Raw genomic sequence first — 26,940 nt, forward strand, 5'->3', positions numbered from 1 at the left:
GTTATATACGAAAACGCGAAATTAAATAACTTATTTTTACCATTATGAATATATGAATATGAATATATGAATAAATATCGACAATACTGTATATTACACAACAATATATTGATAATTAAATAGTTTGCCTTACTGTCGTGTAAGCACCGTGCTTATCAATATCTTTACAATTAATGGATCAATCAAAATGCTCCAAATTTACTCCAACTGAATATTATTTTCGAGGTTTTTGAATAACTGATGAATTTCTGACTCATATTGTTAAATGTACTTTATTCCTATAGCAGCATTGTACATTGATTATTATAAAATACATTAAAACAGCGTGAAGGAAGAGAAGCAGCTACTGTTCTTGTGTGCCAGGTAACTCTACCTCATGAAGACACTGAGATTAAAATACCAAGAATGTGCGGATCTGTCCTCAAAGACAAATGTGCCACTTAGAAGAATCTAACGTATAAAACATATTCTGTTTTAACGATTTTTTTTTTACTAAATAATTCCATATGTGTTCCTTTATAGCTAATGTCGTAAATATTAAAATAACATTGTATAAGAAAACACATTGAATGAGAAGAGGCGTATCCAAACTTTTGGTACTGGTACTTAGTATTGTATATTTTGATTTATAGCTAAAATATGTGTTTCGTATTTGAAAATGGACAATTACATTACATCGGCATGTGTCACATTTTAAAATATATTAAATAAAATATATGACATAAGTATATTGCACATAAGGGAATTCTATATATTCAACTTTTAATATTTAAAAAAATCTGACTTTTTATCAGCAGTGTCAGTGGGTTCCATTGTTTATTTTGTTAATATACGTTTTTAGAAACTCCGCGACATGTAATGACAAAGTACAACATGGTCTTAATATCCGCTGAGCTGGTCTGTAGTTTGGAGTGGGATTTCGTGGGGAATATCGCTGGCTGCGCTCTGGGAAAACCCAGTGCTTTACAGAACAGAAATCCCACAGGAAAGCCCCGCCCCTCCCTCAGCCCTGACCACGCCCCACCGCCCGGGGCTACTGTCTCACACACACACACACACACACACACACACACACACACACACACACACACACACACACACACACACAGATTCACTGACACCCCCGTGATAAATCGACTTTACCATGGGGTTTTAATATTCATTTTAAAATTTATTTCGAACAGCGTCTGTTTGCTGTGCTGAACTGGAGAATGCTAATTCTAAGCTTTTTTTTTTACTATTTTTGAGGAGATTTACACAGTACATCATTTATATAATATATTTTTGAAATAATAATAATAACAACAACAACAACAACAACAATAATAATAATAATAATAATAATAATAATAATAATAATAATAATGAAAGGTATATGCGTGTGTAAGCTGTAGAAAGTGTGTAGGGTTGGGGTCAGGCTGCGTTCTCTAAATGCCGGTCGTCCAAACATCCGTTTCTAATAAACAGGCCGCTTTACTGTAAAAACTCCCCTCAGATCAGTGAAGCAGCGCAGATGCGCCCTCTATCGGCTCTGTAAAAATCTGCACCATTTCCCGGAAAGCCGCTGCTTTCTTTATCTGACCTGATTCTACCCTTCTCTACAGACAGCATACACACTTCATTCAACACTTCAGCACTAATATCAATTAGATCAAAATGAGATTAGTATTTATGCGAAATTAGATACTTTTATGAATTATATGTTAATTGCTTGCTGCCAAAATAATATTCATATATGGAACGCATATATACATAAAATATGAATCACACATAATAAACATATAAATAAGCATCAGTTATGTTGCATATAAGTTACATGTAAATAAAGCAGGGCTTTTCATGTGACATAATGTGAAGTTGCAGTTGTTCTTTAAAGTTCTTTACAAATTTTATGCTGAAATGGACTGAAAAAAATATATGTATAGTTTTAAACTGAATTTATTAAAAATGTTTTTTTTTGCATCTCCTGTAAAGTTGCAGTTTTGGGAGATTTTTTTTTTACGCGAAAGAGACAAAAAAGACGGGTGTTTATATGGGCTAAAATTTTCAGAAATATGCGCGTGCATGTGCTGTTTACGTGCCGGCGCGTGCGCTTGTGTGGTGGTAAGGGTAAGATGCAGCCAAGCCCAAACATCATCACCCCCTAAACTTCTCGAGCTGTGTAGCTTTTAACAGCGTGATTTCTCGGAAATCATGCTGCTTCAGTCTGAGAGCGCCTGCATGGTAGTGGAACTGCGCATGCGCGCCGCGCTGCCAAAACATTACGTTGGGAAAGCCCCCCCCCCCCCCTCTCTACTGTGTATAAAAGAAGAGCGCACCGCGAGCTCCCAGCAAAGCACTCCTATCTCCACTGAGAGAAGAAGTTCAGGCTGAACTCGGATTATCAACACATTATCACTCAACATTCTTCTCCGTTATAAATCGGATTAAATACGAGGTGAGTCTGAATGTTTTTTTATTTTTAAATGGCTGTTTTTATTGTTTTATTTTAGAAAAGTGTTTTATAGCTAATATAGATCTCTTACACACACACACACACACACACACACGTACATATATACAGCTTGCCCTTGTGCTGCTGCAGCTGCTCTGTATCTGTAGCAGGCTCGATTTCACTATACTGTACATGCTACCCCGGAAAAGGGGCGTGTGCGTGCAGGAGTACACTCACTCTCACAGCGTAGGCTGTTTGGAACTTGAGGCTGCACAGTTTGTGACTGTGTGTTTTTAACGGAATCCCATAGTAAAGTACTAGCTGTTTGCATTGAGTTATTACCAATATACATTAGTAATTTAATATCTTAAGGATAGAAATATTTACAGAGACTGTGTTTCCCTGTTCCCTGATTATTACTGCCATTGTTACTGCCAGATCTGCTGTGCATGATAAGCTAAGCATGCAAGGCATTGTAAAAAGTTGAACTCAAGTTCCTGTCTGGACTTTTGCAGGAATCATGCCCGTGTCCAGAATGCGCATGCGACCCTGGCTGGAGGATAAGATTGACTCCAACACCATCGCTGGACTCGTTTGGGTGGACAAGGTAGAATATTTAGGAGATTTCAAGTGCTTTTGTTGATATTTAAGACTAGTCACTGCCTAAACCCTCGTGAGCTTAGTATCATGTACAGTATTCCTCTCATGGCATTGTTTTTGTTTTCTTCAGGATCAGAAAATGTTCTCCATTCCTTGGAAGCACGCTGCCCGTCACGGCTGGGAAGTGGACAAAGACGCTTGTTTGTTCAAACAGTGGGCCATTCACACAGGTGAGGTGCCACTGCTGGCAAGAATATAATAGCTATAAAAGGACCTTGAACCTTGTTGGCAAGATCTTTATTTGTTAACCTGAATATGTTCCTCGCCTGCAGGCAAGTTTAAGGAGGGGGTGACCGAACCCGATCCCAAAACCTGGAAAGCCAATTTCCGTTGTGCCATGAACTCCCTGCCAGACATCGAGGAGGTGAAAGACAAAAGCATCAACAAAGGTTGCGAGGCTGTCCGGGTTTACCGCATGCTGCACGTTATGAAGAACAAAGGCAAGCGGTTGTCAGGAACCCTGGATGGCAGGAGGAGGAGAAAGGTGAGGCGTTGGCGCCATGGTGGCAAGGTGCAGTAATGGCACCAGGCTAACAAACAATAACAAAGCAATTAAAGCAAGCACTGGGGCAGTAAAATTTAAACTCACATGCACTATTTACCTCCTCAGGCACCGAAAGTGAAGCAGGAGACAATGAACATAGATGAATCATCGACAGGAGAGACAACTTACAGCAAGCAGGAGGACACCATCACTCAGGAGAACACCATCGACAGCACTGAGAATCTAAGTAAGCTCCTCAGAGGCAAACCCTCTTTAATTTGTAATATCTACGGCTATATTAAATGTCTTCTATGATAGATGAGAGCCCCCTATTAAATGTGGACATTCTTCTCTTAAGGCACCGCTCCCTCCAGTTTTGAGGTGCCGGACTGCTCCGGCTATGAAGTGGAAATTGGCCCTGACAGCACAAACGACTACACCAGCAGGTTTCAAGTTTCACCAGTTCACTCAACAGGTAACATAAGTATTTATATTATTTCTTATGTATATAAAAATAAAAAACATTTAATTGTTTTTACAGTCCTATCAAATGATGACTGGTCATATTCTCATATTTATTCCATGTGTTTTTTTTTGCCATTCACAGACTACGAGGAAAACCAAGCTATTGTTGAGGTGAGTCTGGCTTTGGTTCTATGTCAAATTCGTCTGTCCATTGTGCTTTTTCATTGTCAGGAATACCCTTGTTTTGTAATTCATCCAAAGGCCTGTTTCCAGGCATTTGTAAAATTGGCGAGCGCTTACAAATTTTCTGTTTTGCTCCTGCAGATTACACGGCAATTGGAACTTGATAGCACGCAGTGGCTACAAAGCAATAGCAGTGGAAAGGGGTTCCTGTGCAATGAAGTAGGCATGGCAGAATCTTTCCACAGTCCAGAGAGCCAGTGGAGTGATAATTCAGGTAAATAAGGCATTATGTGTTGTCTACCAGCACACGTTCAGATAAGATTTTTGGTGATTTAATGAAAGTAACTCACTAGGAGGCCTTAGTCTAATGAGATCAGATAGATCACCACATTGTGTTTGAATGAGCTTCCAAGACTAATGTGAAACATCTTGTATTCCTGCAGGTGAGGAGATAGAGCTGCGATTTTACACAGAACTGAGCTCAGGCTTTCCCAGTGATGACATGCTAAGCTACACAGAACTGTGGAACAGCAACCAGCACACCAACAGCTTCCCACAGATCAGTTGTCCTCTCTGAGAGACACTGACAGAAACTCTGTGTGAACTTTCTGCATCTGACCTCACATTCTCCACCTGGAGACATTTTTCTATCCTCAACCATGAACTTAAATCACCCAAAGCCTTTCTCAAAAGAGCCCGTATCCTAAAACCTGCAGGACGGCAACAGACCCATCATCTCGCACGTCTGATGTTTTCCTTGAAAGAGACTCTTACTTCAGTTACGCTAGGATGGACTTCACTGAGGTTACTCACAGTTGTACTGTAGCTCATTGTCACAAAACAACCCAACACTTTTTAGTAGCTGTAAAGATGTAAACAGAATCCCACATACAAAATGTAAAAATCAGTGCTAGTTTTCAGTGCTTTTGCTGTGTTGTTGTAGTAGCTACTATTCCTTACTTGGCTTTCAAGATTTGTAGCTTGTACATACATATCCAAATTTAATCTCATTTAATGTGACATTTGACAGGTTCCGTTATTTACACATTCAGGGTTAAGAGCATATTTGTTTTTATGCAAACTTTACAAGATAATAGACTACAATAAGCTCTTGTGTTTTGGGTGAAAGGTCTTTAAACCATATGTGTATATAGTGTATATATTTTTTAATAAAAACATGAAAAATAAACTTTCTTGTGATTTCTCATGCTTGCACACAGTTACATTAGTGCCAATCTTAAAGCTTTACATGTAACAGAAATCTATTGGCATGAAGTATAGCATAACGTTTGTTCAATTTGAGATGTTTTGTTATATTAACACATGTATGTATGTATTTTTTAAAATATGGCTGAAATATGCTTGCCCTAATTTGAAGCTAGACAATTGATCGTTGACATATCTGTTATTTATGTTAATATGTGACAATATGTATTAGCTATAATGGAATTTAATCAGTGGCATGCAGTTAATATAGTGGGTACCCCTTCTGCAACACGTCCCCCGTCCAATCATGAATCTGATTGGTTGAATTGTCCTGCAACTTTCCTAATATACTCATTACTACACTCTTCAAAAAATCAGCAGAAGGGTGATGCAGACATGTGGGGGCAGAAGCCATCTTAAAAAGCAGTTTTGATTGGTTAGAACTGCTGTCAGTCAGATAAGAGTCCTGTAGCAACTGAAAAAACGCAGACTAATGCTAGGAATTAGTTGCTGTTTTTTATTTTAATTAATCATAAAATATATGCTTATAGTTTACAATAACTATAATATATATTTCCTGATGAAATATTATGTAGTGATTTACATGCACCTATTGTCACCCCTTCTCTGAAGGATTAGAAGGGCCTTACTGCACACCACTGAATTTAATACATTCTTATGTTTTTTTAAACCTACACATATATACCATATATCAGAGTACTGTAGGTATATGTGTATGCTAAATGCATTGTTTTTTAAGATGCCTAAATTTGCATAAAATGCTATTAATATTATGCATTTTTACCCCACTCTAATCTTAGGATGTAAAAATGTTAACTGTTGCAAAGGATGTAAAATGTTAATGATTAGTTGTTTTCAGATTGTGAAAAGTGGTGGTACATAAAGCATACCAAGGTGTATCCCAGATTACATTAGAACATTTGCTGATGAAATTATTCATGATAGAAATCCATGAAGTTTTCCATTTTTACAACATTAGATTTGTTTGCTTTAAGAACATAGTACATATATCAGTCTATACTTTTTTACAAACACATTTATTCATAACTACAGCCTTGTAATTGTCCCCTGTGGAATTCAACAAGGTATGATTAACCATATAATAGAATAATAGCTGAATAATTCATCTAGGATTTAATGGGATGTCATGTAGACTCTGTAGTTCACTAAACTGCAATCCTGTCATGTTCCTCTGTCTTAGGCTTTCCAGGATATCACAGAATGTTTACTGTACTCACCAACAATAATGATTATTTTACTATGCTAGCCTGCAAATGACAAAAGTGGACAAATTCCACACAAGTGGCAGAACTGCTGGCAAAATAAATGCTCCATCTAGCCTACTGTATAAGTGTGTGTGTGGCACATTCATGTTTCATTTCAATGACCTGTAGTGGTACTTGGAAGTTTTAGTTTGATAATGGATAGCCTGTGGTGTTAAAGAATTACAGTGATAATGAATTAATTAGAGTATATAAATAATAAATAAGTAGTACAGAAAAGTTAGATTCTACACACTTGAAATTGATTTTGTACAGAAGTTTTTTTTATTTGCACTGTTGATTAACACAGAGTTACATCATGTCAAATAGATAAACAAAAACTTTATACATTTGTATTTGATACATACCGTCCAAAAAATCTCTGACTGACTGGAATATTTGTGAACACACTCAGACATGGCTTTATCAGACTGAGACTTATCACATCTAAAGTAGCTTGCAGGCTTCTGACTTCTCATAATTGTTGATGATTTTTATAAAAGGCTGTACTTTCCTCGGTGTGGAGTCTGTACTACAGACTGATGATAAATGAGCTGTTAAGTATTGTGGACTCTCAGTAAAAAACAAGCTTTTAAACACATGTCCTCTGGTTTATGGATCCTCTGCAGTAAATAATTCCAGTTATGATGTATTACAACTGTAGAGTGAGTGTGGTTTCACATACAGCTGCTTTTTTATTTAAATAAAGAAAACAAAAAATGTCACCTACATGTACGGCATCATCAAACACCTCCACCAGACTAACTGTGTAAAAAACAATGATCTTTATCAGTGGTTATCAATTCCTGTATATGACAAGCAGCTCATTCTCTAACACAGCAGCTACGCCATTAAACAAAGACATTTCACAGTTCTAAATAAGCTTTGTATGATTTTAAAGCTTTTAACCAATGAAAAGGTTTTTCACACTGGTAAGGGGGCAAGCCATGGTTTAAAAGGCAGAGTTAAAATGCCCATATTATTGGTAAAAGTGAGACGAAACCTATTGACAACTTTTTTTTTTCTGTGGGGAAAATAGGTTTTAGAGTGCCCACTAAAACGCCAATTCTTGCTATAAATTATCATGATTCCATCTACAGGTGCCATTTTAGCCCTATTACATACTCTATTGCTAGTATATATGGATCTTTAGGTGTAATATTCTAACAGGTCTATCAGGTCTGAGCTTGGAATGGGTTATAAACCTATCATTCATAAACAGTGAGGTGAAAAAATATTTGCCCCCTACAGATTTCTTGTGTTTTTGCATTTTTCAAACTATTAAACAAACTTCAGTATCAGACAAACATAACCTGAGTAAATATAAAAATCACTTTTTAAATGATGATTTAATTTATTAAAGGACCAATCTGGCCCTGTGTGAAAAAGTGTTTGCACTTAACTGTGATTATTTACACTTCTTGGAAAGCTGATTTAGATTTCACTACTAACCATAGTCCAGATTACTGCCAGACCTGTAGAATCAAGAAATCACTTAAATAGAACCTGTCTGACAACATAAAGCAGATAAAAGATAAAAAAAAAAAACATTATCTAAATAAATTAAAAAACAGTTGAGAAAACAAAGTCATTAATCATCTATCAGTCTGGAACAGGTTATAAAGTAATTTCTAAAGCTTTGGGACTCCAGAGAACCACACTGAGAGCTGTTATTCACAAATGGAGAAAACATGTAACACTGGTGAAATTTCCCAGTAATGACCAGCCTACCAAAATACCCCAAAAGGGCATGAACAACTTGCTGTAATAGATGGAACCAGGAATTCTGCTGTTTACCAAACAATCCTGAAGGACAATGTCGGGCCATCTGTTCATGACCTCAAGCTCAGGTGTACTTGGGTTCTGCAGCAGGACAATGATCAAAAGCACACAAACAAGTCCACCTCTGAATGGCTTAAAAAATAATAAATAGTGGCCTAGTCAAAGTCTGATTGAGATGCTTGGCATAAATGTACACAAAACGCTTATGCTCAAAAACCCTCTAATGTGGCTGAATTAAAACAATTGTATAAAGAAGAGCGGAACAAAATTCCTTCACAGCGGTGTAAAAGACTTGTTGCCAGTTATCATTAAAGCTTGATGGCACAACCAAGGTATTAGGTTAAGGGGCAAACACTTTTTGACACAGGGCTAGATTGGTTCGGATATTATTTTCGTTTAATAAATAAAATTATCATTTAAAAATATATATATTTACTCAGGTTATCACTGGCTCATATTTAAGTTTATGTGATAATCTGAAAAATATTAGTATGACAAAAAAGCAAAAACAAAAAAAAATCTGTAGGAGGCAAACACTTTTTCACACCACTGTAGCTATAATAAAAAAGCAGTAAGAATTACTGTACATATGTACACCTGTTCACAGTGCATAGCTGGGCTCAGACATGGACATGTCTCAGGACTTTAGCATACATGAAATACTGTAATAATACTGTTATTACTGTATAACTGACATGGTCGTCCTCTATATTAATAGCAAGTGTGAGCAGGGGGTCCACACATTCAGGTTCCTGGGTGTTGTGATCTCTGCCGACCTCACCTGGACAGATAACATTGCAACTGTTATCAAGAAGGCTCTGCAGCAACTACACATCTTCCTCAAGATGAACGACCTGGACAAATAACTGCTGCTAATCTTCTTGAAAATCTTGAACATTACAGGTGATGCCCAAACTTTTTCATATTAGAACTGTGGTTAGGCATCATGTAGGAATTATTCCAACACCACACTTTCTACTGCTGCACTGTAAAAAAAAGGTCTAATATTGCAGGACATTTTTAACCATAAAATACTGTTTCAATCAAAAATCCAGTCCACCCCATATTGTTACTAAATTAAAAAGCTGAGACTAAATACGGCAAGGTTCACTTAACATTTGGTGATTATTTTCTTATTGGCTCCTGGCATCATTTATTGGCATAATAGGTGTGTCTCTACACACCTCTCTCCTGCTCACCAGGACTATACGTTTCCTTGAGTATTCAGTTAAGTTTATATGATGGTGACTGTGTGGTCACAGTATTATAGGCAATACAAACAAGTTATTCATTTTCCCTGATGGCTGGAAACTGCACCATAGTAACCCTGTGCTGGATTAACTGCTCCTTGTTTTGAGCACACAGTCTGGTAAAGAAGAATGAGTGTTTTTGGGGTATATATACAGTGGTATGTAAAAGTTTGGGCACCCCTGATAATTTTTCATGTATTTCTTTATAAATCATTGTTTTTTAGATCAACAATTTCAGTTTAATATATTATAACAGAGAAACACAGTGATATTTGAGAAGTGAAATTAAGTTTATAGGTTTATAGAAAGTGTGCAATAATTCTTTGAATAAAAAATTTGCCAGCTAATATCTCTTCTCTAATCTTAATTAATACCAGTAATTATCAGACTCGCTGTCAGGTACAAAGAGTTTTTAGTGAACTGGGAAAATCTGCTTTTAGCTACAGTGCACCAGTGAAAACACTGAATCATTTTAAGTTTTTCAGTTTCTAGGTACATCAAGCGTGTCATGTCCTGGTCTTGTCTCATGTCTCTGTGTGTTATTCCCACGTTACCTGTGCCCCTCTGTGTCTCCTGTCAGTATTTTTCCACCTGTGTCAATTTGTAGCTCCGCCCCCAAGCCCCAGGTGTTTCCACTTCCCTTGTGTGCTATAAAGCCTTCCTTTGTCTCTTGTCCTTCGTCGGTCTTTGCACCTTCCCCTGTTGTTTTGTCTCTCTGTGTTCCATAGCTTATCTCAGTGTTTCCTTGTCTTCTATAGCCTTAGTCATTTGTTTCTCGTTTATTTCTTGTTTTCTTGTTTATAGTTTATTTCCTTGTTTATTTCTAGTTTCTTCCTTTATATATATATATTCCCTGTTTATTTATTATCTCTAGTTGGTTTAGTTTAGGTTCTCTGATTTGTTTTGGTTATTGGTTATTTGTGTATCTTTGTTTCATGTTACTTGTTCCTTGTTTACTTGTTATTTATTTATTAAATTATTATTTATTTTCACCCTACCTGCACTTGCGTCCGTCTCCTCGTCTCCCTGCCTGGGTATTCCTGACAGATTCTGTCAGGTTAGCAGCAGCAGGCAGGACGTGAGGCGGACGTAAACGCAGGTAATGTATTTATTTACATAGACAATAAACAAAAACTAAACTCCAGACAAGATACAGGAAGAGAAAGGACTACTGGAACTAACATAAAAATAAACTATAAAACAGAAAACAAAGAAACAGCAACCTGACGGCGTGAAACACACACACAAGACCAGACGACCACATGCTCAAACACACGGGCTTGGGAATGGGAAACACCTGTGAACACTGATGAAGGGGCGGAGCTACAAATTGAAACAGGTGGGAGCATTAAAGGCATGGGCGGAGACAAGGGGAGAGCCATGTGCTTTGAATATAAACAAAGGAAGGGAAGAACATGGAGGCTGACAAGGGACAGGACAAGCACGTGACAGTAGCCCCTCCCAAAAGCGCAACTCCTGGGGCGCATAAAACAGGACCCCAGGAGCCGGAAGAGGAGAGGGGCCAGAAAGAACATGACAGGTCAGGAGAAAAACTGGACAGGGAACTAGACACAGGACAAAGACAGAGACAGAACAAGGAAACTGGACTCTGGACAGAGACGATAACTGAACAGGGGACTTGACACAGGAATGGGGACAAGAGTCACTGGCACAGGAGCGGAAACAGGAGCAGCTTTCACTGGAGCAGGAGCGGCTGGGACCGCATTCACTGGAGAAGGAGCGTCTGGGACCGCATTCACTGGAGCAGGAGCGTCTGGGACCGCGTTCACTGGAGCAGGAACGGCTGGGACCGCGTTCACTGGAGCAGGAGCGGCTGGGACCGCGTTCACTGGAGCAGGAGCGGCTGGGGCAGCGTTCACTGGAGCAGGAGCGGCTGGGGCAGCGTTCACTGGAGCAGGAGCGGCTGGGGCAGCGTTCACTGGAGCAGGAGCACCTGGGGCCGCGTTCACTGGAGCAGGAGCGGCAGGGGCAGCGTTCACTGGAGCAGGAGCGCCTGGGGCCGCGTTCACTGGAGCAGGAGCGCCTGGGGCCGCGTTCACTGGAGCAGGAGCGGCTGGGACCGCGTTCACTGGAGCAGGAGCGGCTGGGACCTCGTTCACTGGAGCAGGAGCGGCTGGGACCGCATTCACTGGAGCAGGAGTAAGGTCTGGTCTTCTGTCAGGTATAACCAGGCAGGGAGACGAGGAGACAGACGCAAGTGCAGGTAGGGTGAAAATAAATAATAATTTAATAAATAAATAACAAGTAAACAAGGAGCAAGTAACATGAAACAAAGATACACAAATAACCAATAAACAAAACAAATCAGAGAACCTAAACTAAACCAACTAGAGATAATAAATAAACAGGGAATATATATATATAAAGGAAGAAACTAGAAATAAACAAGGAAATAAACTATAAACAAGAAAACAAGAAATAAACGAGAAACAAATGACTAAGGCTATAGAAGACAAGGAAACACTGAGATAAGCTATGGAACACAGAGAGACAAAACAACAGGGGAAGGTGCAAAGACCGACGAAGGACAAGAGACAAAGGAAGGCTTTATAGCACACAAGGGAAGTGGAAACACCTGGGGCTTGGGGGCAGAGCTACAAATTGACACAGGTGGAAAAATACTGACAGGAGACACAGAGGGGCACAGGTAACGTAGGAATAACACACAGAGACATGAGACAAGACCAGGACATGACAAAGCGTGCAATTGTTTTAAATTAGTTTTGTAAATGAGTTTATCTTTTTCTTATTATTTAAAATTTTCATTTATTTATTTATTTATCTGATTAGTTTTTATTCTTATGTTTTTATTTTGATTCCTATGTTCCTGTAGTTTATTATTATTCATTTTATTCATAGTATTTTTTATTTTATATTTTATAAATTCTTTACTTTTTATGTGTAACATTTTTAATGGTCTTTTTAGAATTTCATATTTTTTGTACATGTATACATTATTCATTTATATTAAATGTCAGTTTAAAAAAAATGTATTACATTTTTTTTCCTTTGTTTCCAATTTCTTAAAATGTATTTGAGTGAAAATAAAGGGTAACTGAACATTTTAATTAGGCGGGTGCATAAATTTGGGCACCTTTGTTGTTTTATTGATTTAAACAAGTTTAGCACTAATTATTGCAACACAAATGTGTTTAGTAAGCTCATTGACCCTTGATCTACATACACAGGTGAATCCAACTATGAGAAAGGGTTAAGGTGCCAATTGCAAGTTATTGCTCCTTTTTGCATCTTTTCTGAAAAGTGGCAATATAAGAGACTCAAAACACAACTCTCAAATGACCTGAAAACAAAGATTGTTCAACATCATGTTTTAGGGGAAGAATATAAAAATCTATCTCAGAGATTTCAGCTGTCACTTTCCACTCTGAGGAACATAGTGAGGAAAAGACCACAGACATAATTCTAATTAAGGCCTGAAGTGGCAGAACAAGAAAAATCTCAGATAATCAGAGGAGAAGGATGGTGAGAACAGTCATAGTCAACCTACAGACCTCCAGAGCTCCAAACACCTACATCATCATCTTGCTGCAGATGAAGTCACTGTGCATCGTATAACTAGTCAGCACACTTTGCACAAGTAGAGTCTGTATGGGAGAGTGATGCAGAAGAAGCCTTTTCTGTGCACACGCCACAAACAGATACTGTTACCAGATATTTTTACACTAACTGCACAAAAAAAGCAATTTACATATATCAAACTCACATAACACTAAATTTTTTGTTAATGTAAGTTAGCAACTGAGAATTCATGACTATTACTTGTGTTATTGTCAATCATATAAGTATTGCAGTAATGTAGATATGACCAGCTGGACACAGACAGCATATAGTCTATATCAGGGGTGCACAACATACGGCCCGCGGGCCAGATACAGCCCGCGGGCCTACATAAACTGTCAGTCCGGCCGCTAAAGTAAGTGCTGATGCATTTTAAATAAATAATGCTGTCACTTTAAATGTATTGGGAAGTTTGATGACATCGCGGAACACTGCCGCCTAGTGTTGACGTTCCGAAACTTAACTTAATCTCCCGCCCGTAGCCATCACCGCTGAATCGCGCAATTCTGTCTTTTTTTTCGGCAGCAAAAACTGGGACTACATAAACAAAAGGTGACTAAATTAGGAAAATACGACTTACTTCAGCAGTATCATGTCTTTGTCCAAACCAAATACGAGTAAAAAAAGAAAAGTGGATCTCGAACATAGGAAATTTAACCCCGAATGGACATCCAAGTACTTTTTTATGAAACAAGCAGTGCTGTTTTCTCGTGTCTGGTGTGCTTGGAATGCGTGGCCGTGGCAAAGGAATATAATTTACGCAGGCATTACGAAACAAAACACCCAAAACTCGCCGATCTCCAAGGTGAGGACAGAAAGCAAAAGATTGAAGCACTAAAAAAGCAACTGGTGAGTCAACAAGGCGTGTTTGAAAAGAGACGAAAGGAGTCCGAAGCCTGTACCATTGCTAGCTACAGGATTGCTAACCTCGTAGCAAAATCTGCTCGCCCGTTTATTGATGGAGAATTTGTTAAAGACTGTATGTTGGAGGCTTGTGATGTCATTTGCCCAGAGGCCAAAGATGCATTTAAAAACATTAGTCTTTCGAGAACAACCATTCAGCTGCGAATTGTTGATTTGTCCAGTAATTCATACTGCCAGTTACAAAGCAGGATAAACGACGTCACTTATTTTTCTGCTGCTTTGGACGAGAGCACAGACAACACCGACACAGCACAGCTCTCAATATTCATCCGTGGTGTCACTGGCACCTGCCAAGTCTATCAAGAACTTGCAGCATTAGTGCCCTTGTATGGTAGAACAACTGGATTTGAAATTTTCAATGCATTTAAAACAGCAGTGGAGAACCTGAATTTACCGTGGAGCAAGCTATCAGCTGTAACAACCGATGGTGCCCTCTCCGTGGTTGGTGAGACGAATGGTTTTATAGGACATCTGAAGAGGCATTTAGGACCAGACCAAGCAGCAGAACTTAAACACTATCACTGCATAATTCACCAAGAGGCACTGTGTGGAAAACATTTGCACTTTAAAGAGATAATGGACTTTGTTGTATCTGCTGTTAATTTCATCCGTGCAAGATCACTAAAACACCGAGAATTTCCGTCTTTTCTGGAAGACATAAGTGCAGCCTACGGGGATGTTATCTACCACACAGAGGTGAGATGGCTCAGTAGGGGCAATGTTTTGAAAAGATTTTTTGCACTGCGAAATGAAATCAAGCTGTTCCTAGAGCAGAAGGGAAAGGACACGTTGGTCATGGAAAACACTGACTGGATTGCTGATCTAGCCTTTTTGACAGACCTAACTGGACTCTTAAATGAGCTTAATTTGAAACTGCAGGGAAAAGACAGATTGATTTGCCACTTGTTTGAGGCTGTCTGTGCATTTGAAATGAAACTGAATCTTTTTGCAACCCAGTTAAAGAAAGGAAATCTGACACATTTTCCTACATGCCAAGAGGCCTTTGCTCACAAGAACTATAACTGGAGTCGACACAGCTGTGTACTTGAAGACTTGAAGCTGGCATTCAGTGCAAGATTTGGGCAGTTCAGAAATGAACAGGCTACACTCCAACTACTTGCTGATCCATTCTCTGTAGATACTGAAACTGTACCTGGTGAATTACAACCTGAAATAATTGAACTGAAGTGCTCCACTGCAATGAGAACTAAGCACAGGGAGATGCCTCTCCTAGAGTTTTATCAATCCTTGGACAGGGAACAGTTTCCAAACCTTTTTGCTAATGCACAGAAGTGGATCTCCATGTTTGGAAGCACTTACATTTGTGAACAGATGTTTTCCTTGATGAAGCTGAATAAATCTCCCCTGCGGACAAGACTAACTGATGAGAACCTACAGGCGGTGCTCAGACTTGCAACCAACTCACTGGAGCCTGACATTAATCAGCTTGTGTCAGAACGGCGCTGCAATATTGAAACGCCAGGTAGAGAGGAGTGACGCGAGCCGAGTTAAAAATACAGGCAGGTTTATTATAAGAAAGGTTAACAGGTTCTGCTAACAGAAAACAAACAATAATCTCACCGATGACCAGAGACGTAGTCAAAGATACAGTCCAAGTTCTAAACCGGAAAACAGTCCAACCATATACCAAATCCAACAAGGGCAAAACAAAAGACATAAACCGAAAATCCAAACACAGAGTCGTAACGAGAAGGCAAAAACAGTAATCCAGAAAACGCTTAGTACGCAACATGAGTTGGCAATACCTCGCGGTGTTTCCTTACAAATGGATGCCTTAAATACAGAATCTAGATAAGAATGAACCGGAAGTAATTTAGTAAACAGGTGAATCAGAGCGTCGGAGCGTAACGTGATTGGGTGAATGTGAAGGGTTATTATTGGTGTCATAATCTGGGGAATTCTGGGAAATAGAGTCCGGTAGTGTGGAAGGAGAGCCAGGCTGCGTAACAGTACCCCCCTCCAAAGAGTCCGAAGGTAACAAAGGATGAGGACGACACAAGGAAACAACCCCATCACCCCCAGTGGCAACCTGGACAGGCTGTCCAGAAGCGGGAACGGGATGGACGGAGACCCTGGACCTGGGACGACCCCTTCTGGAGCCGCGGACGGAACTGAGGGAATGGACCGAGTCCGAACCACGACGTCTACCCCTTCGTGGAACCGGAGACCTTCTCCGAGGGCGACCTCTGGGACGTGGTGCAGGACGGGACGGATGAGACCGATGAAAGTCCTCCACCATCAAAGGGTCCAGAACATCAGTTGCCGGCACCCAGCTTCTCTCCTCCGGTCCGTAACCCCTCCAGTCCACAAGATACTCCAGGGTCCCCCTTCTCCGCCTGGAGTCCAATAATCGTTCCACTGCATAAACTGGACCACCCTCCATAGCCACTGGAGGAGGAGGAGGTGCCCCAAGCGAAGTCTCATCCAATGGACCAGGGATAACCGGCTTTAGCAGAGAAACATGAAAAGAAGGGCATACACGATAATGAGGCGGTAAGTCGAGACGATAAGTGACCTCATTAATTCTTTTGATAATCTTAAAGGGACCAATATACTTAGCTGAGAGCTTCTTATGCATATCTGGCTGCCGGAAATCCCTGGTCGATAACCAAACCCGATCCCCGGGAGAATAGAGGGGGGTCTCGCGGCGCAGGCGATCTGCCTGCTGTTTCTGTCGCTGTAGAACAGTCTCAATGCGCCTATGAGTCTCCTCCCACACCTCCTCGCTCCGACGCATCCAATCGTCAACTGCGGGAATATCAGAGGGTTCGGCTGTCCAGGGCATGATGGGTGGTTGGTAGCCTAAAAAACATTGAAAAGGTGTCATCTTGGTGGTGGAACTAATTAGAGAGTTCTGAGCTAATTCGGCCCAAGGAAGGAATTTAGCCCAGTCATGGGTGTTGTTAGAACAGTAAATTCTTAAAAATTTCCCTAGTTCCTGGTTCATTCTTTCACATTGACCATTGCTCTGTGGGTGATAACCAGAGGATAGACTAACGGATACACCCAATCTGTTCATAAAAGCAGACCAAACCTGGGAAACAAACTGAGGACCTCGGTCAGAGACTATATCTTCTGGGATTCCGAACACACGAAACACTTGGTTAAATAACGCTTCTGCAGTTTCTAAGGCAGTAGGCATCTTACAGAAAGGAATGAACCTAACACCGCGAGAGAAACGGTCTATGACTGTCATGATCACTGTCTGCCCCATAGATTCAGGGAGATCCGTAACAAAATCAACAGCTAAGTGAGACCAGGGCCTAGCAGGAACGGGCAGCGGTACTAATTTACCAGCAGGGAGAGTACGGGGAGTCTTACTCTGAGCACACACTGTACAGGAAGATACAAAGCGGTGGATGTCTGACCGCATATTTTCCCACCAGAAACGATTCTCTAGCAATTGGTAAGTGCGGGTCTCCCCTGGGTGCCCCGAAGTGAGTGAGGTGTGGGCCCATGTTATGAGTCTATCTCTACATTGCAATGGTACAAAAGTCCTGTCTGGAGGGCACTGTACAGGAGGAGGTGAAGTGGAATTAATTTGATCAATCTCATCCGAGATCTCCCATCGAATAGGGGCTAAAACAATACCTGGTTTTAATATAGCAGAGGGTTCTGAAGTTTCTGCACTGTCATCCTCATAAATACGTGAAAGTGCATCAGCCTTTGTATTTCTAGAACCAGGTCGATAAGTAATAACAAAATCAAAACGCGCGAAGAAAATTGACCAACGAGCCTGACGTGAGTTCATGCTTTTCATAGACCTTAAGTACTCCAAATTCCTATGATCAGTTATCACTACAAAAGGATGTAATGCTCCTTCTAGCCAGTGTCTCCACTCCTCTAAAGCTAATTTAATCGCCAAAAGTTCACGATCACCTATTCCATAATTACGTTCAGCAGGAGAGAGTTTGTGGGAAAAATAGGCCACTGGGTGCATCTTGCTGGGAGAGCCAAAGTTCTGGGACAGAACTGCACCCACTCCTACACTGGACGCATCAACCTCGACTATAAAGGGTTCTTTGGGATCCGGATGTTTTAGAAGAGGAGCTGAAGTGAACAACTCCTTGAGAGAGCAGAACGCATCTGATGCTTCACTTGACCATACCAATTTTTTGGCATTGCGTTTCAACAGGTTTGTGAGCGGGGCGGCGACTGAACTGTAATTACGAATAAATCTTCTGTAAAAATTGGCAAAACCAAGAAATCTTTGTAGATCCTTAACAGATTTGGGAAGAGGCCAATTAACTACTGCCAGAACCTTTTTATCATCCATGGTAATACCTTTAGCACTAATTACATAGCCTAAGAAAGAAATGGTGGACAAATGGAATTCACATTTTTCTGCTTTGATGAAAAGTTGATTTTGGAGGAGTCGGTTCAATACTGCACGTACATGGGAGACATGAGTATGCAAATCCGATGAATAGATCAAAATGTCGTCAATATATGCTATTACAAATCTCCCCAACATGTCACGTAGTACATCATTAATGAAAGATTGGAACACGGAAGGGGCATTCTTGAGACCAAACGGCATAACTAAGTATTCATAGTGCCCCCTAGTGGTAGTAAAGGCAGTCTTCCACTCATCCCCCTCTCTGATCCTTACCAAGTTATACGCACTACGCAGGTCTAATTTAGTGAAAATGGAAGCCCCACGTAACTGTTCAAGAGCTACAGGTACTAAAGGAAGTGGGTATGGATACGTCTTCGTAACTGCATTGAGCTGACGATAATCTATACATGGACGAAGACCTCCGTCCTTCTTCTTAACAAAAAAGAAGGATGCAGCCACTGGAGAGGTAGATGGACGAATATACCCCTGAGCTAAGGCCTCTTGCACATACTCCTCCATAGCATTCTCCTCAGTCCGAGTTAACGGGTAGATGCGTGATTTCGGTGGTATCTGATTATCAGTAAGCTCAATAGCACAATCATACGAACGGTGTGGTGGGAGTTGAGACGCACGCGATTTACTAAATACTTCAGCTAGATCTGAATAATTTGGAGGAATATGTGCAAGTGACTCCAAACCAGGACTTTCTACAGTAGTAGATTGGATCAATAATTTAGGGCCAATAATACAGTGATCATGACAGTATGGTGACCATGAGATTATTTCACAATTTGACCAAGAAATCAGAGGATTGTGTCTTTTCAACCATGGAAGTCCCAAAATAATCTGATAAGTTGTGTCCCTCATCACAAAAAACCTGATCTCCTCTGAGTGCAAAGCGCTGACGTTCAGCTTGACTGATGTGGTGGTGTGGGATACGGCTCCTTGTCCAACTGGGGTCCCATCCACCGCTGACAGTCTCATTGGGTTCTCCAGGCATTCTAACGGGATCTGGAGTCTTCTGGCCAGCTGCTCATTAATGAAGTTCCCCTCGGCTCCGGAATCTATCAGGGCTGGAAAAACAAAGGAAGAGGACTGGCAGAACAGTATAACTGATATAATAAAAGATCTTGAATACATGTCAGAGCTAGGTCGGCTTACCCTTTTAGCGTGTGGAACCCCTTCCACACGCTTTCCCGAGTCAGAAGCAGGTGGCTCATATGGACGGTCCGGGTTGCCATGGTAACCATGGGAGAGCCCACCGTAGGACGAGCCTGAAGTAACTTGACGTTGAACTCGGGAAGGGCAAAGTTGACAATTTCTCAACACATGGCCTGCTCTGCCACAATAGAAACAAAGTCCAGCCTGAATTCTCCGCATTCTTTCCTCCTTTGATAAACGGGTAGCGTCCACTTGCATGGGTTCCTCCTCTCTGAGTGTGTCCCGTGGAGTAAATCCAGAAGCACGAGTTGTAGGAAAACGCAGAGTAGACAAAGCAGCTCTACGACCAGGTACCGCGTTCTGTTTTAGCTGATCAAGTCTGATGGCTAGTGATATAAGTTCGTCCAAGGGAAGTCCATCATCCTTGCATGCTAATTCGGCTAACACTTCACTTCTGAGCCCGTTACGAAACATAACCCGTAAAGCGGGTTCGTTCCAACCACTACCAGCAGCCAAAGTACGAAATTCTAAAGCATAATCTGAAACTGAACGATTTCCCTGGCGTAACTTTACTAATAACTCCCCCTGAGATTGTCCGTGATGAGGATGATCAAAAACCAGTTTAAACTCCTTAAGAAAATGCTCGTATGTGCTACCCTCGATGCTAGGCCAGATAGCAGTAGCCCAATCCAAAGCTTTGCCGGTAAGGCGCGATATAAAAAACGAAATGCGCGCTGCATCGACATTAACCGGCGAGTTAACAAAAAATAATGACATTTGCAAGAGAAAACCTCTGCACAAATCGGGGGAACCGTCATATTTATCGGGTTTGCTTACCGGAAAAGCGGCTGCCGAGGGAGCGCTAGCAGGAGAGCTAACCGGGGCCTGGTTAGCGGAGGCTAGGCTAGCTGGAGCAGCTACCCTTAGCTGGGCTAGCTGAGTAGCGATATCCTGAAGGCTAGTGGTGATTTGAGCTAGCTGAGAGTGCTGCTCTGACTGCTGGGTCGTGAGAGCAGTAACCGTGTTAGCGAGGCTCTCAAACAGCTGGCTATGCTGTTCGAGAACCCTCCCTTGATTACCGACTGCCTGCTGGAGGTTATTAAACTCGGCCATCACGCTAGGCGAGGTATTCTGAAACGCCAGGTAGAGAGGAGTGACGCGAGCCGAGTTAAAAATACAGGCAGGTTTATTATAAGAAAGGTTAACAGGTTCTGCTAACAGAAAACAAACAATAATCTCACCGATGACCAGAGACGTAGTCAAAGATACAGTCCAAGTTCTAAACCGGAAAACAGTCCAACCATATACCAAATCCAACAAGGGCAAAACAAAAGACATAAACCGAAAATCCAAACACAGAGTCGTAACGAGAAGGCAAAAACAGTAATCCAGAAAACGCTTAGTACGCAACATGAGTTGGCAATACCTCGCGGTGTTTCCTTACAAATGGATGCCTTAAATACAGAATCTAGATAAGAATGAACCGGAAGTAATTTAGTAAACAGGTGAATCAGAGCGTCGGAGCGTAACGTGATTGGGTGAATGTGAAGGGTTATTATTGGTGTCATAATCTGGGGAATTCTGGGAAATAGAGTCCGGTAGTGTGGAAGGAGAGCCAGGCTGCGTAACAAATATCTCCCATTGACCAAGACATTTCTTGTAAGTAGCTGATATTATGCAATAGTAGCATAGTAAAACAATGTATTCCAAATGTGTGTAAAAATGTGTGGCCCTCTGGTCTAGGTGTTAATGTGAAATAGGCCCTTGGATAAAAGAAGTTGTGCACCCCTGGTCTATATACACTCAGCAACACAAAACACTGTAACTTACTCTTACAGCCTCCAACACTTAGACCAGGCAGTTATTATATAACACATATGTGAATCCCACGAGAAGACACACTGCGAGGAATGACTACACACTGATGGTAAGTGAAAGGTGGGAGGACACGCCTAATATGCAAATAGTGTGACCAACATCAGGTGAAAACCCCTGCATAATTGCTCAGTAGACCACGTTTAACTAAAGAGTAAAACTGAGCATGTGCATTACTGCAGAATAGTTGGCTCAAGAGTAGTTCGCTCAACAAGAGTTCAACTACAATTTGTCAATTTTGCCAACACAAATGATTTAGTTACATCAACTTTTAACAAGAAATCTAATAATGTTAGTTAAAGGCAACTAGTTTGCTACAGTTCATGGTGCAATTCAGTATTTCTTTTCAGCTGACTTAAAAAATCATCTTAAGGAGAACAATTTTAAGTTTTGTTTTTAGTGTAGCCTGTCATTACCAAAATTGATTATTAATCTTGTTGATTTGCTCATGTAATATTTTTACACCTTTTCTATTGCCCCTACAATGATAGTTTTGTTTAAGTTGTCTTAATAAAGTCAAGCAATGTGAAATATTCAACAGTATAATCAACTTTCTTCAATACGTTGGTCACACAGCTCATCCCTCACATACTTAAAACTGGTGCCTGGTGGAGCATCTCTGCTTTTCCAGAATGATATCCAACATGTCCAAGTGGGCGGGAGAATTCAGATGGATCAGAAAATTAAGTTGTCCAGATAATTAATATAATTAAGTTGCTAGAAAATGACTTTTGTATTTTTGTGTTTAATGGAATATATTTACTCTGAGTTAGTCAGGAAAGTGTGTTAAAACAACACTTCGATTTTTTATGTCACTAAAACTCAATAAAACAATAAATGGAAATAAAAATTCTGCCAAATGCATATAACATTAGTTTATCTTACAACAGGCTATGTAATTAAGTATTGGCTAAAGGCCATCAGAATTACTTTTTAGAGTGCATGCATAGCAAAAAAGGAACACAGAATTCCAAAACAAATGCACAGTAAAATGTGGTGGTGGTTCATCATGCTGTGGGGCTGTGTGATCAGTGCAGATACTGGGAATCTTGTTAAAGTTGAGGGTCACATGGATTTCAGTGATGAGTGAAGATGAGCGAGGTGATGGGGTGGAGGCGGATGTGAGGTCGAAAGTCACAAAGGTGAGGGGCACCTGTGAGGTATATATAGGACCAGGGGGAGGAGCTCGGGAAATTGAGGCGTGGTTCATATCCCAAAATGTTGTTAATTTGTAACAACACTTATTTCTGCAAAAGAAGAACATACTGATATTGATGTAATATTTATTTTGGGCTGCCCAAATTTATGCACCTGCCTAATTTTGTCTAACAAATTATTGCACACTATCTCTAAAAACAATAAACTTAATTTCACTTCTCAAATATCACTGTGTTCATCTGATATATGATATATTTTACTGGAATTGCTGATACAAACAACCAATGATTTATAAAGGAAAATCATGAAAATTATAAGGGGTGCTCAAAGGTTTTCATGTCACTCTATATCAAGTTTCGATATAATGGTCAACTTGATCAGATTATGGGGAAAATTAGGTTAGACCAGTTGTGAAACTCTGCAAATCCCAGAAGATCATTATGGATATGATGATGATGATGTTAATGATGATGATTGGTAAGGAATGTCATATAATTTTGGTCATTTTGATTTTATCTAAAACAACTTACATTAGCCAATTGAGACAGACCTTCTGAGGATGAATTAAATTCAACTGCAAAGACTAATGACAACAAATGGCCAAGACTAATGTGTGAAAAGGGCACTGCAGGGCAGCTGAAAACCCAATTATATGTAAATGTTCTTGTGTGTAATATCTTGAGCAGAAGGAAGACTGGCAAAACAAAGAAAATGATTTGTAATGGATATTTAGGTGGAGAGCCCCAGCAAATGTATTTTCTTTTAAAGAAATGGGAAACAGGAACATCTCAATTTGAGGAAAAAAAAATCAAAACAAAGCCTTTGATTAAGCAACAGTAGTTCTGTTTCCCATGTTTTCCCTTATAATCATTTAAACAATGAAACAGTATAATACCACAGTAAAATACTGACAGCTGTGATTGACAGCGTGTTACCATATCTTACAAAGTGACTTTGATTACTACACTACTACATTACTACAACCCAGAAGTTGTTTGAACTCAAATATATTAAGTCTGTTTTACATAAAATTAGAGATTTCTAAACAATACTCAACTATTTTGAGTTAGTTTAACATTTGTGGACACATTTACACTTAAACTGAAATCTTTGAGTTGAATTCAACTTGAGTTGAATCAATTAATTGAGTTTAGTCTGTTGCCATTAACAACTTCTTTTCCATTGGCTTCTGTCACAATCTATTTGCATACTGGGTGTGTCCAACAGTTTCTGACACTCACCATCAGTGTGTAGTGATTCCCCCCGGAACCTTAGGTAAACTTGTAGATCATATATTAGGATTAAATACTTGACCTCTTGGTGTTGTTGTCTGTAGAACGAGCATCATTTACTGAGCTGCAGTAACTCTGTGTTCTTGCTGTGCTCTCAGTACTTTTAATTATTTACTGTTTTCTTTCCTCTACTTTTCTATAAGTATTTAAAAAAATAGTTGAATGAAACCAGAAAGAAGATTAAATACAAGTTCAGAAAAATATTATTTTAAATATATATGTATATTTCACTGTACTTAAAAATTATATTACATGAACTAAACATTTATTAGGTAATCGGTTACAACTAAAGTTTTGAGTTTAGTCAACTTATCAGGTTTTACAGTGCAGTCTTACAATATAACAGAAATAAAAAAAGTTAAATCAACTTCCTGTATAGTTGTAATAACTTGGTGTTCCAAGTTATGTTAACTTAAGTTTTCTTAACCCATTACTTAACATTTTTAAGGCAACCGGTTTCCTCAATTTTTAAAGTAAATTCAACTTATCCGGGTTTACAGTGTACTGGTTACTGTGTTTTAATTAAACTGTTATTATTGATATATTCATTGCACTGTTCTGCTGTAGAATGTGAAATTTACAGTAAAATACTGGCAGCTGTAGTCACTACTATTTTACCTGTACATTTACAGGGTTAAATTAACTTCCATTTAATACCTATACAAATAACCACTAAAATACTGTAATTTAGTACTTTACCAGTGTTTTGCTGTTAAATTACAATGTATTTAATTCAATGTATTTAATTTAATTCAGGAGTGTTAGAATGGCCTTTTTTCTACATTCTACATTCTACATTATTTTTGGTAGGTGTGATTCTAACTGACCAAATAATAACATTTACTGTTTACTTAACTTCCAGACAATATACAGGACTGGAAAATAGATTTGCATTCAAGATTGTGGCCTGGGGCCAAGTACTGCAAAGTTTATTGATACAAGATTTCTGTCACAGGTTACAGGTATTAATGTAATATAATTCTGCATTAGTGGCCACAGTAGCATTTAGAAAACTACAGAAATACAGAAAATTTAGAAACCAAAATACATCACAAGTAAACACAAAGGAAATGGTAGCCTGGGGGAAATTACTACACATTCATGATGAGTAAAGGGGGGAAGACATACACAGTGTGTTTGACTTAATCTGCCTAAGTCAGGGGTGTCAAACTCATTTTGGCCGAGGGCCACATTGGCATATTGGCTGTCCTCCGAGGGCCAGATGTAACTTATAAATGTAATAAAATGTAACCAAATGTAATATATGTAAATGAATGTAATTACTCCTTAATGTTAAATAACTCTCAATATATTATTTATTCAATCAAATATTACAGTTGCATGGAAAAAATGTTTGCTTGTTGCTCTATTAACATAAATCCTTTTAATTTGTCATGTCATGAAATCCAAAAACTCCATCAATCAAGAACCAAACTATTCAAGTGAATAGAAATGACATCAAGTTATATTAACTTTGAAATTATTAACTGAAATAAGGCTTAATAAATATAAAATCAAAAATTGTGAGCTGTTAAGAACATAGCATTTCCTCAGATTTAGCAGTTCCTCATCCAACCACTAGTGGGAGCTGCAGCAGCAGCACCACAAGTCCGCAGTCTTTACTGAGTCAGAGCTACAGCCCAGCCACGGGCTACAGGGCTCAGCTCAGCCAGTCTGGAGCGTTTTTACAATTTTTAAGTTCTTCTGTGTATGAAATAAAGATTTTTGTAACCGAATAATACAGCTCTCTACAGTTCATCTTTCAGCCCAATCAGCTAACAGCAGCCGTTTAGAGCATGAGTCACTGCTGGGATTACATTATAAACAGGTCAGTTATCGCGCTGCTAACCTCAGGATGTTTATAACTACGGAGTTTAGTGGACACACCACGGCTGCAAGGTTAGACTGTTGAAGGCTACTGAAGACTATTAAAGGCTATTGGAGGTTATTGAAAGGGTTATTGAGGGCAGAAATCAGTAAAGGCTGGTTAGATAAGTGATTCACGTCCTCGTACTTTGCTGCGGTGAAACTGCGACTAGCGCTGTCACAGTGATGTTTATTAACGTCATTAAAACAGATTTTGTCAGCTATTGTCTTATAAATATTTACACAGAACTTATATCTCTCCTAAAAAGCGTTTATTTTGGTCAGTAACACTCTTCGTAACACAAAAGGCATACCGGTCTTTCGCCTTGAAGCACAGCCGTCCGTCTGCATCAACTTCTCTTTTTCTGGATATTATGGGATAAACATGTCTCAATTCCACCCGCGAAGTTACACCTTCCCTCCGGCAGGGTTTCCACATCAATGACTACACTGCCGTGTAGTGGCAGTAAGCCGTAACTTTGCGGGTAATACAATCGACAAGCATTGTGGGAAATGTATTTTTTGGTCAAAGAACGCTTCTGACCTATTTATTATAGACACTAAGATCTTACAAGCTCTCGCGGGCCACATAAAAAGACGTGGCGGGCCACATTTGGCCCGCGGGCCTTGTGTTTGACACATGTGGCCTAAGTGATCCCAATCATCATAATTTTATATTAGTCATGTCATGCAAACATATGAACAAATTATCACATTTCACACTTCAGTGTCTTTGCTATGATTTAAAATGTTATTTATCCCTGTTTTCTAGTTTCATATAAAATTTATTTTGCATCAGCTGTCTTTTATGATTAGTATGTTTTCTTACTTTTAGGTTATTTTCTCATATTTCATAAAAACAGATTAACAAAAATCACCCTGCAAAGCTTTCGGTAAGCTTTACAATGTTATTATTTTTTTTCTGTTTCATATTCTATTTACCTAAACTGTTTTGTT

At 39.6% G+C, this 26,940-nt stretch overlaps 2 protein-coding genes across 3 annotated transcripts in view; one reads left to right on the forward strand and one right to left on the reverse strand.

Annotated features, from left to right (window-relative positions):
* The first annotated feature begins 2,310 nt into the window (after positions 1 to 2,310).
* On the forward strand, positions 2,311 to 5,415 carry irf1b (interferon regulatory factor 1b). Of its 2 annotated transcripts, XM_007233928.4 has the most exons (9): positions 2,311 to 2,437; positions 2,950 to 3,041; positions 3,165 to 3,264; positions 3,367 to 3,578; positions 3,705 to 3,825; positions 3,937 to 4,053; positions 4,186 to 4,214; positions 4,368 to 4,500; positions 4,670 to 5,415. In XM_007233928.4, the coding sequence occupies exons 2-9, from the start codon at positions 2,955 to 2,957 to the stop codon at positions 4,801 to 4,803; spliced, it is 933 nt and encodes a 310-aa protein (XP_007233990.1). In that variant the 5' UTR covers positions 2,311 to 2,437; positions 2,950 to 2,954; the 3' UTR covers positions 4,804 to 5,415. The 2 variants fall into 2 exon arrangements, with proteins under 2 accessions (XP_007233990.1, XP_049322726.1); XM_049466769.1 differs by lacking the exon at positions 4,368 to 4,500 and having other exon boundaries at positions 4,670 to 4,784.
* Positions 5,416 to 6,977: 1,562 nt separating this feature from the next.
* The window catches only part of LOC125782511 (uncharacterized), a 51,795-nt gene continuing 31,832 nt past the window's right edge, over positions 6,978 to 26,940 (reverse strand). Inside the window, exon 2 of the mRNA XM_049466770.1 lies at positions 6,978 to 11,922. Within this exon, the coding sequence (XP_049322727.1) occupies positions 11,313 to 11,922 (610 nt within the window). The 3' untranslated portion in view covers positions 6,978 to 11,312. The remainder of the gene's footprint in view (positions 11,923 to 26,940) is intronic.

The sequence above is a fragment of the Astyanax mexicanus genome, chromosome 17 (genome assembly GCF_023375975.1).
Source record: "Astyanax mexicanus isolate ESR-SI-001 chromosome 17, AstMex3_surface, whole genome shotgun sequence".
NCBI classification, from domain to species: domain Eukaryota; kingdom Metazoa; phylum Chordata; class Actinopteri; order Characiformes; family Acestrorhamphidae; genus Astyanax; species Astyanax mexicanus.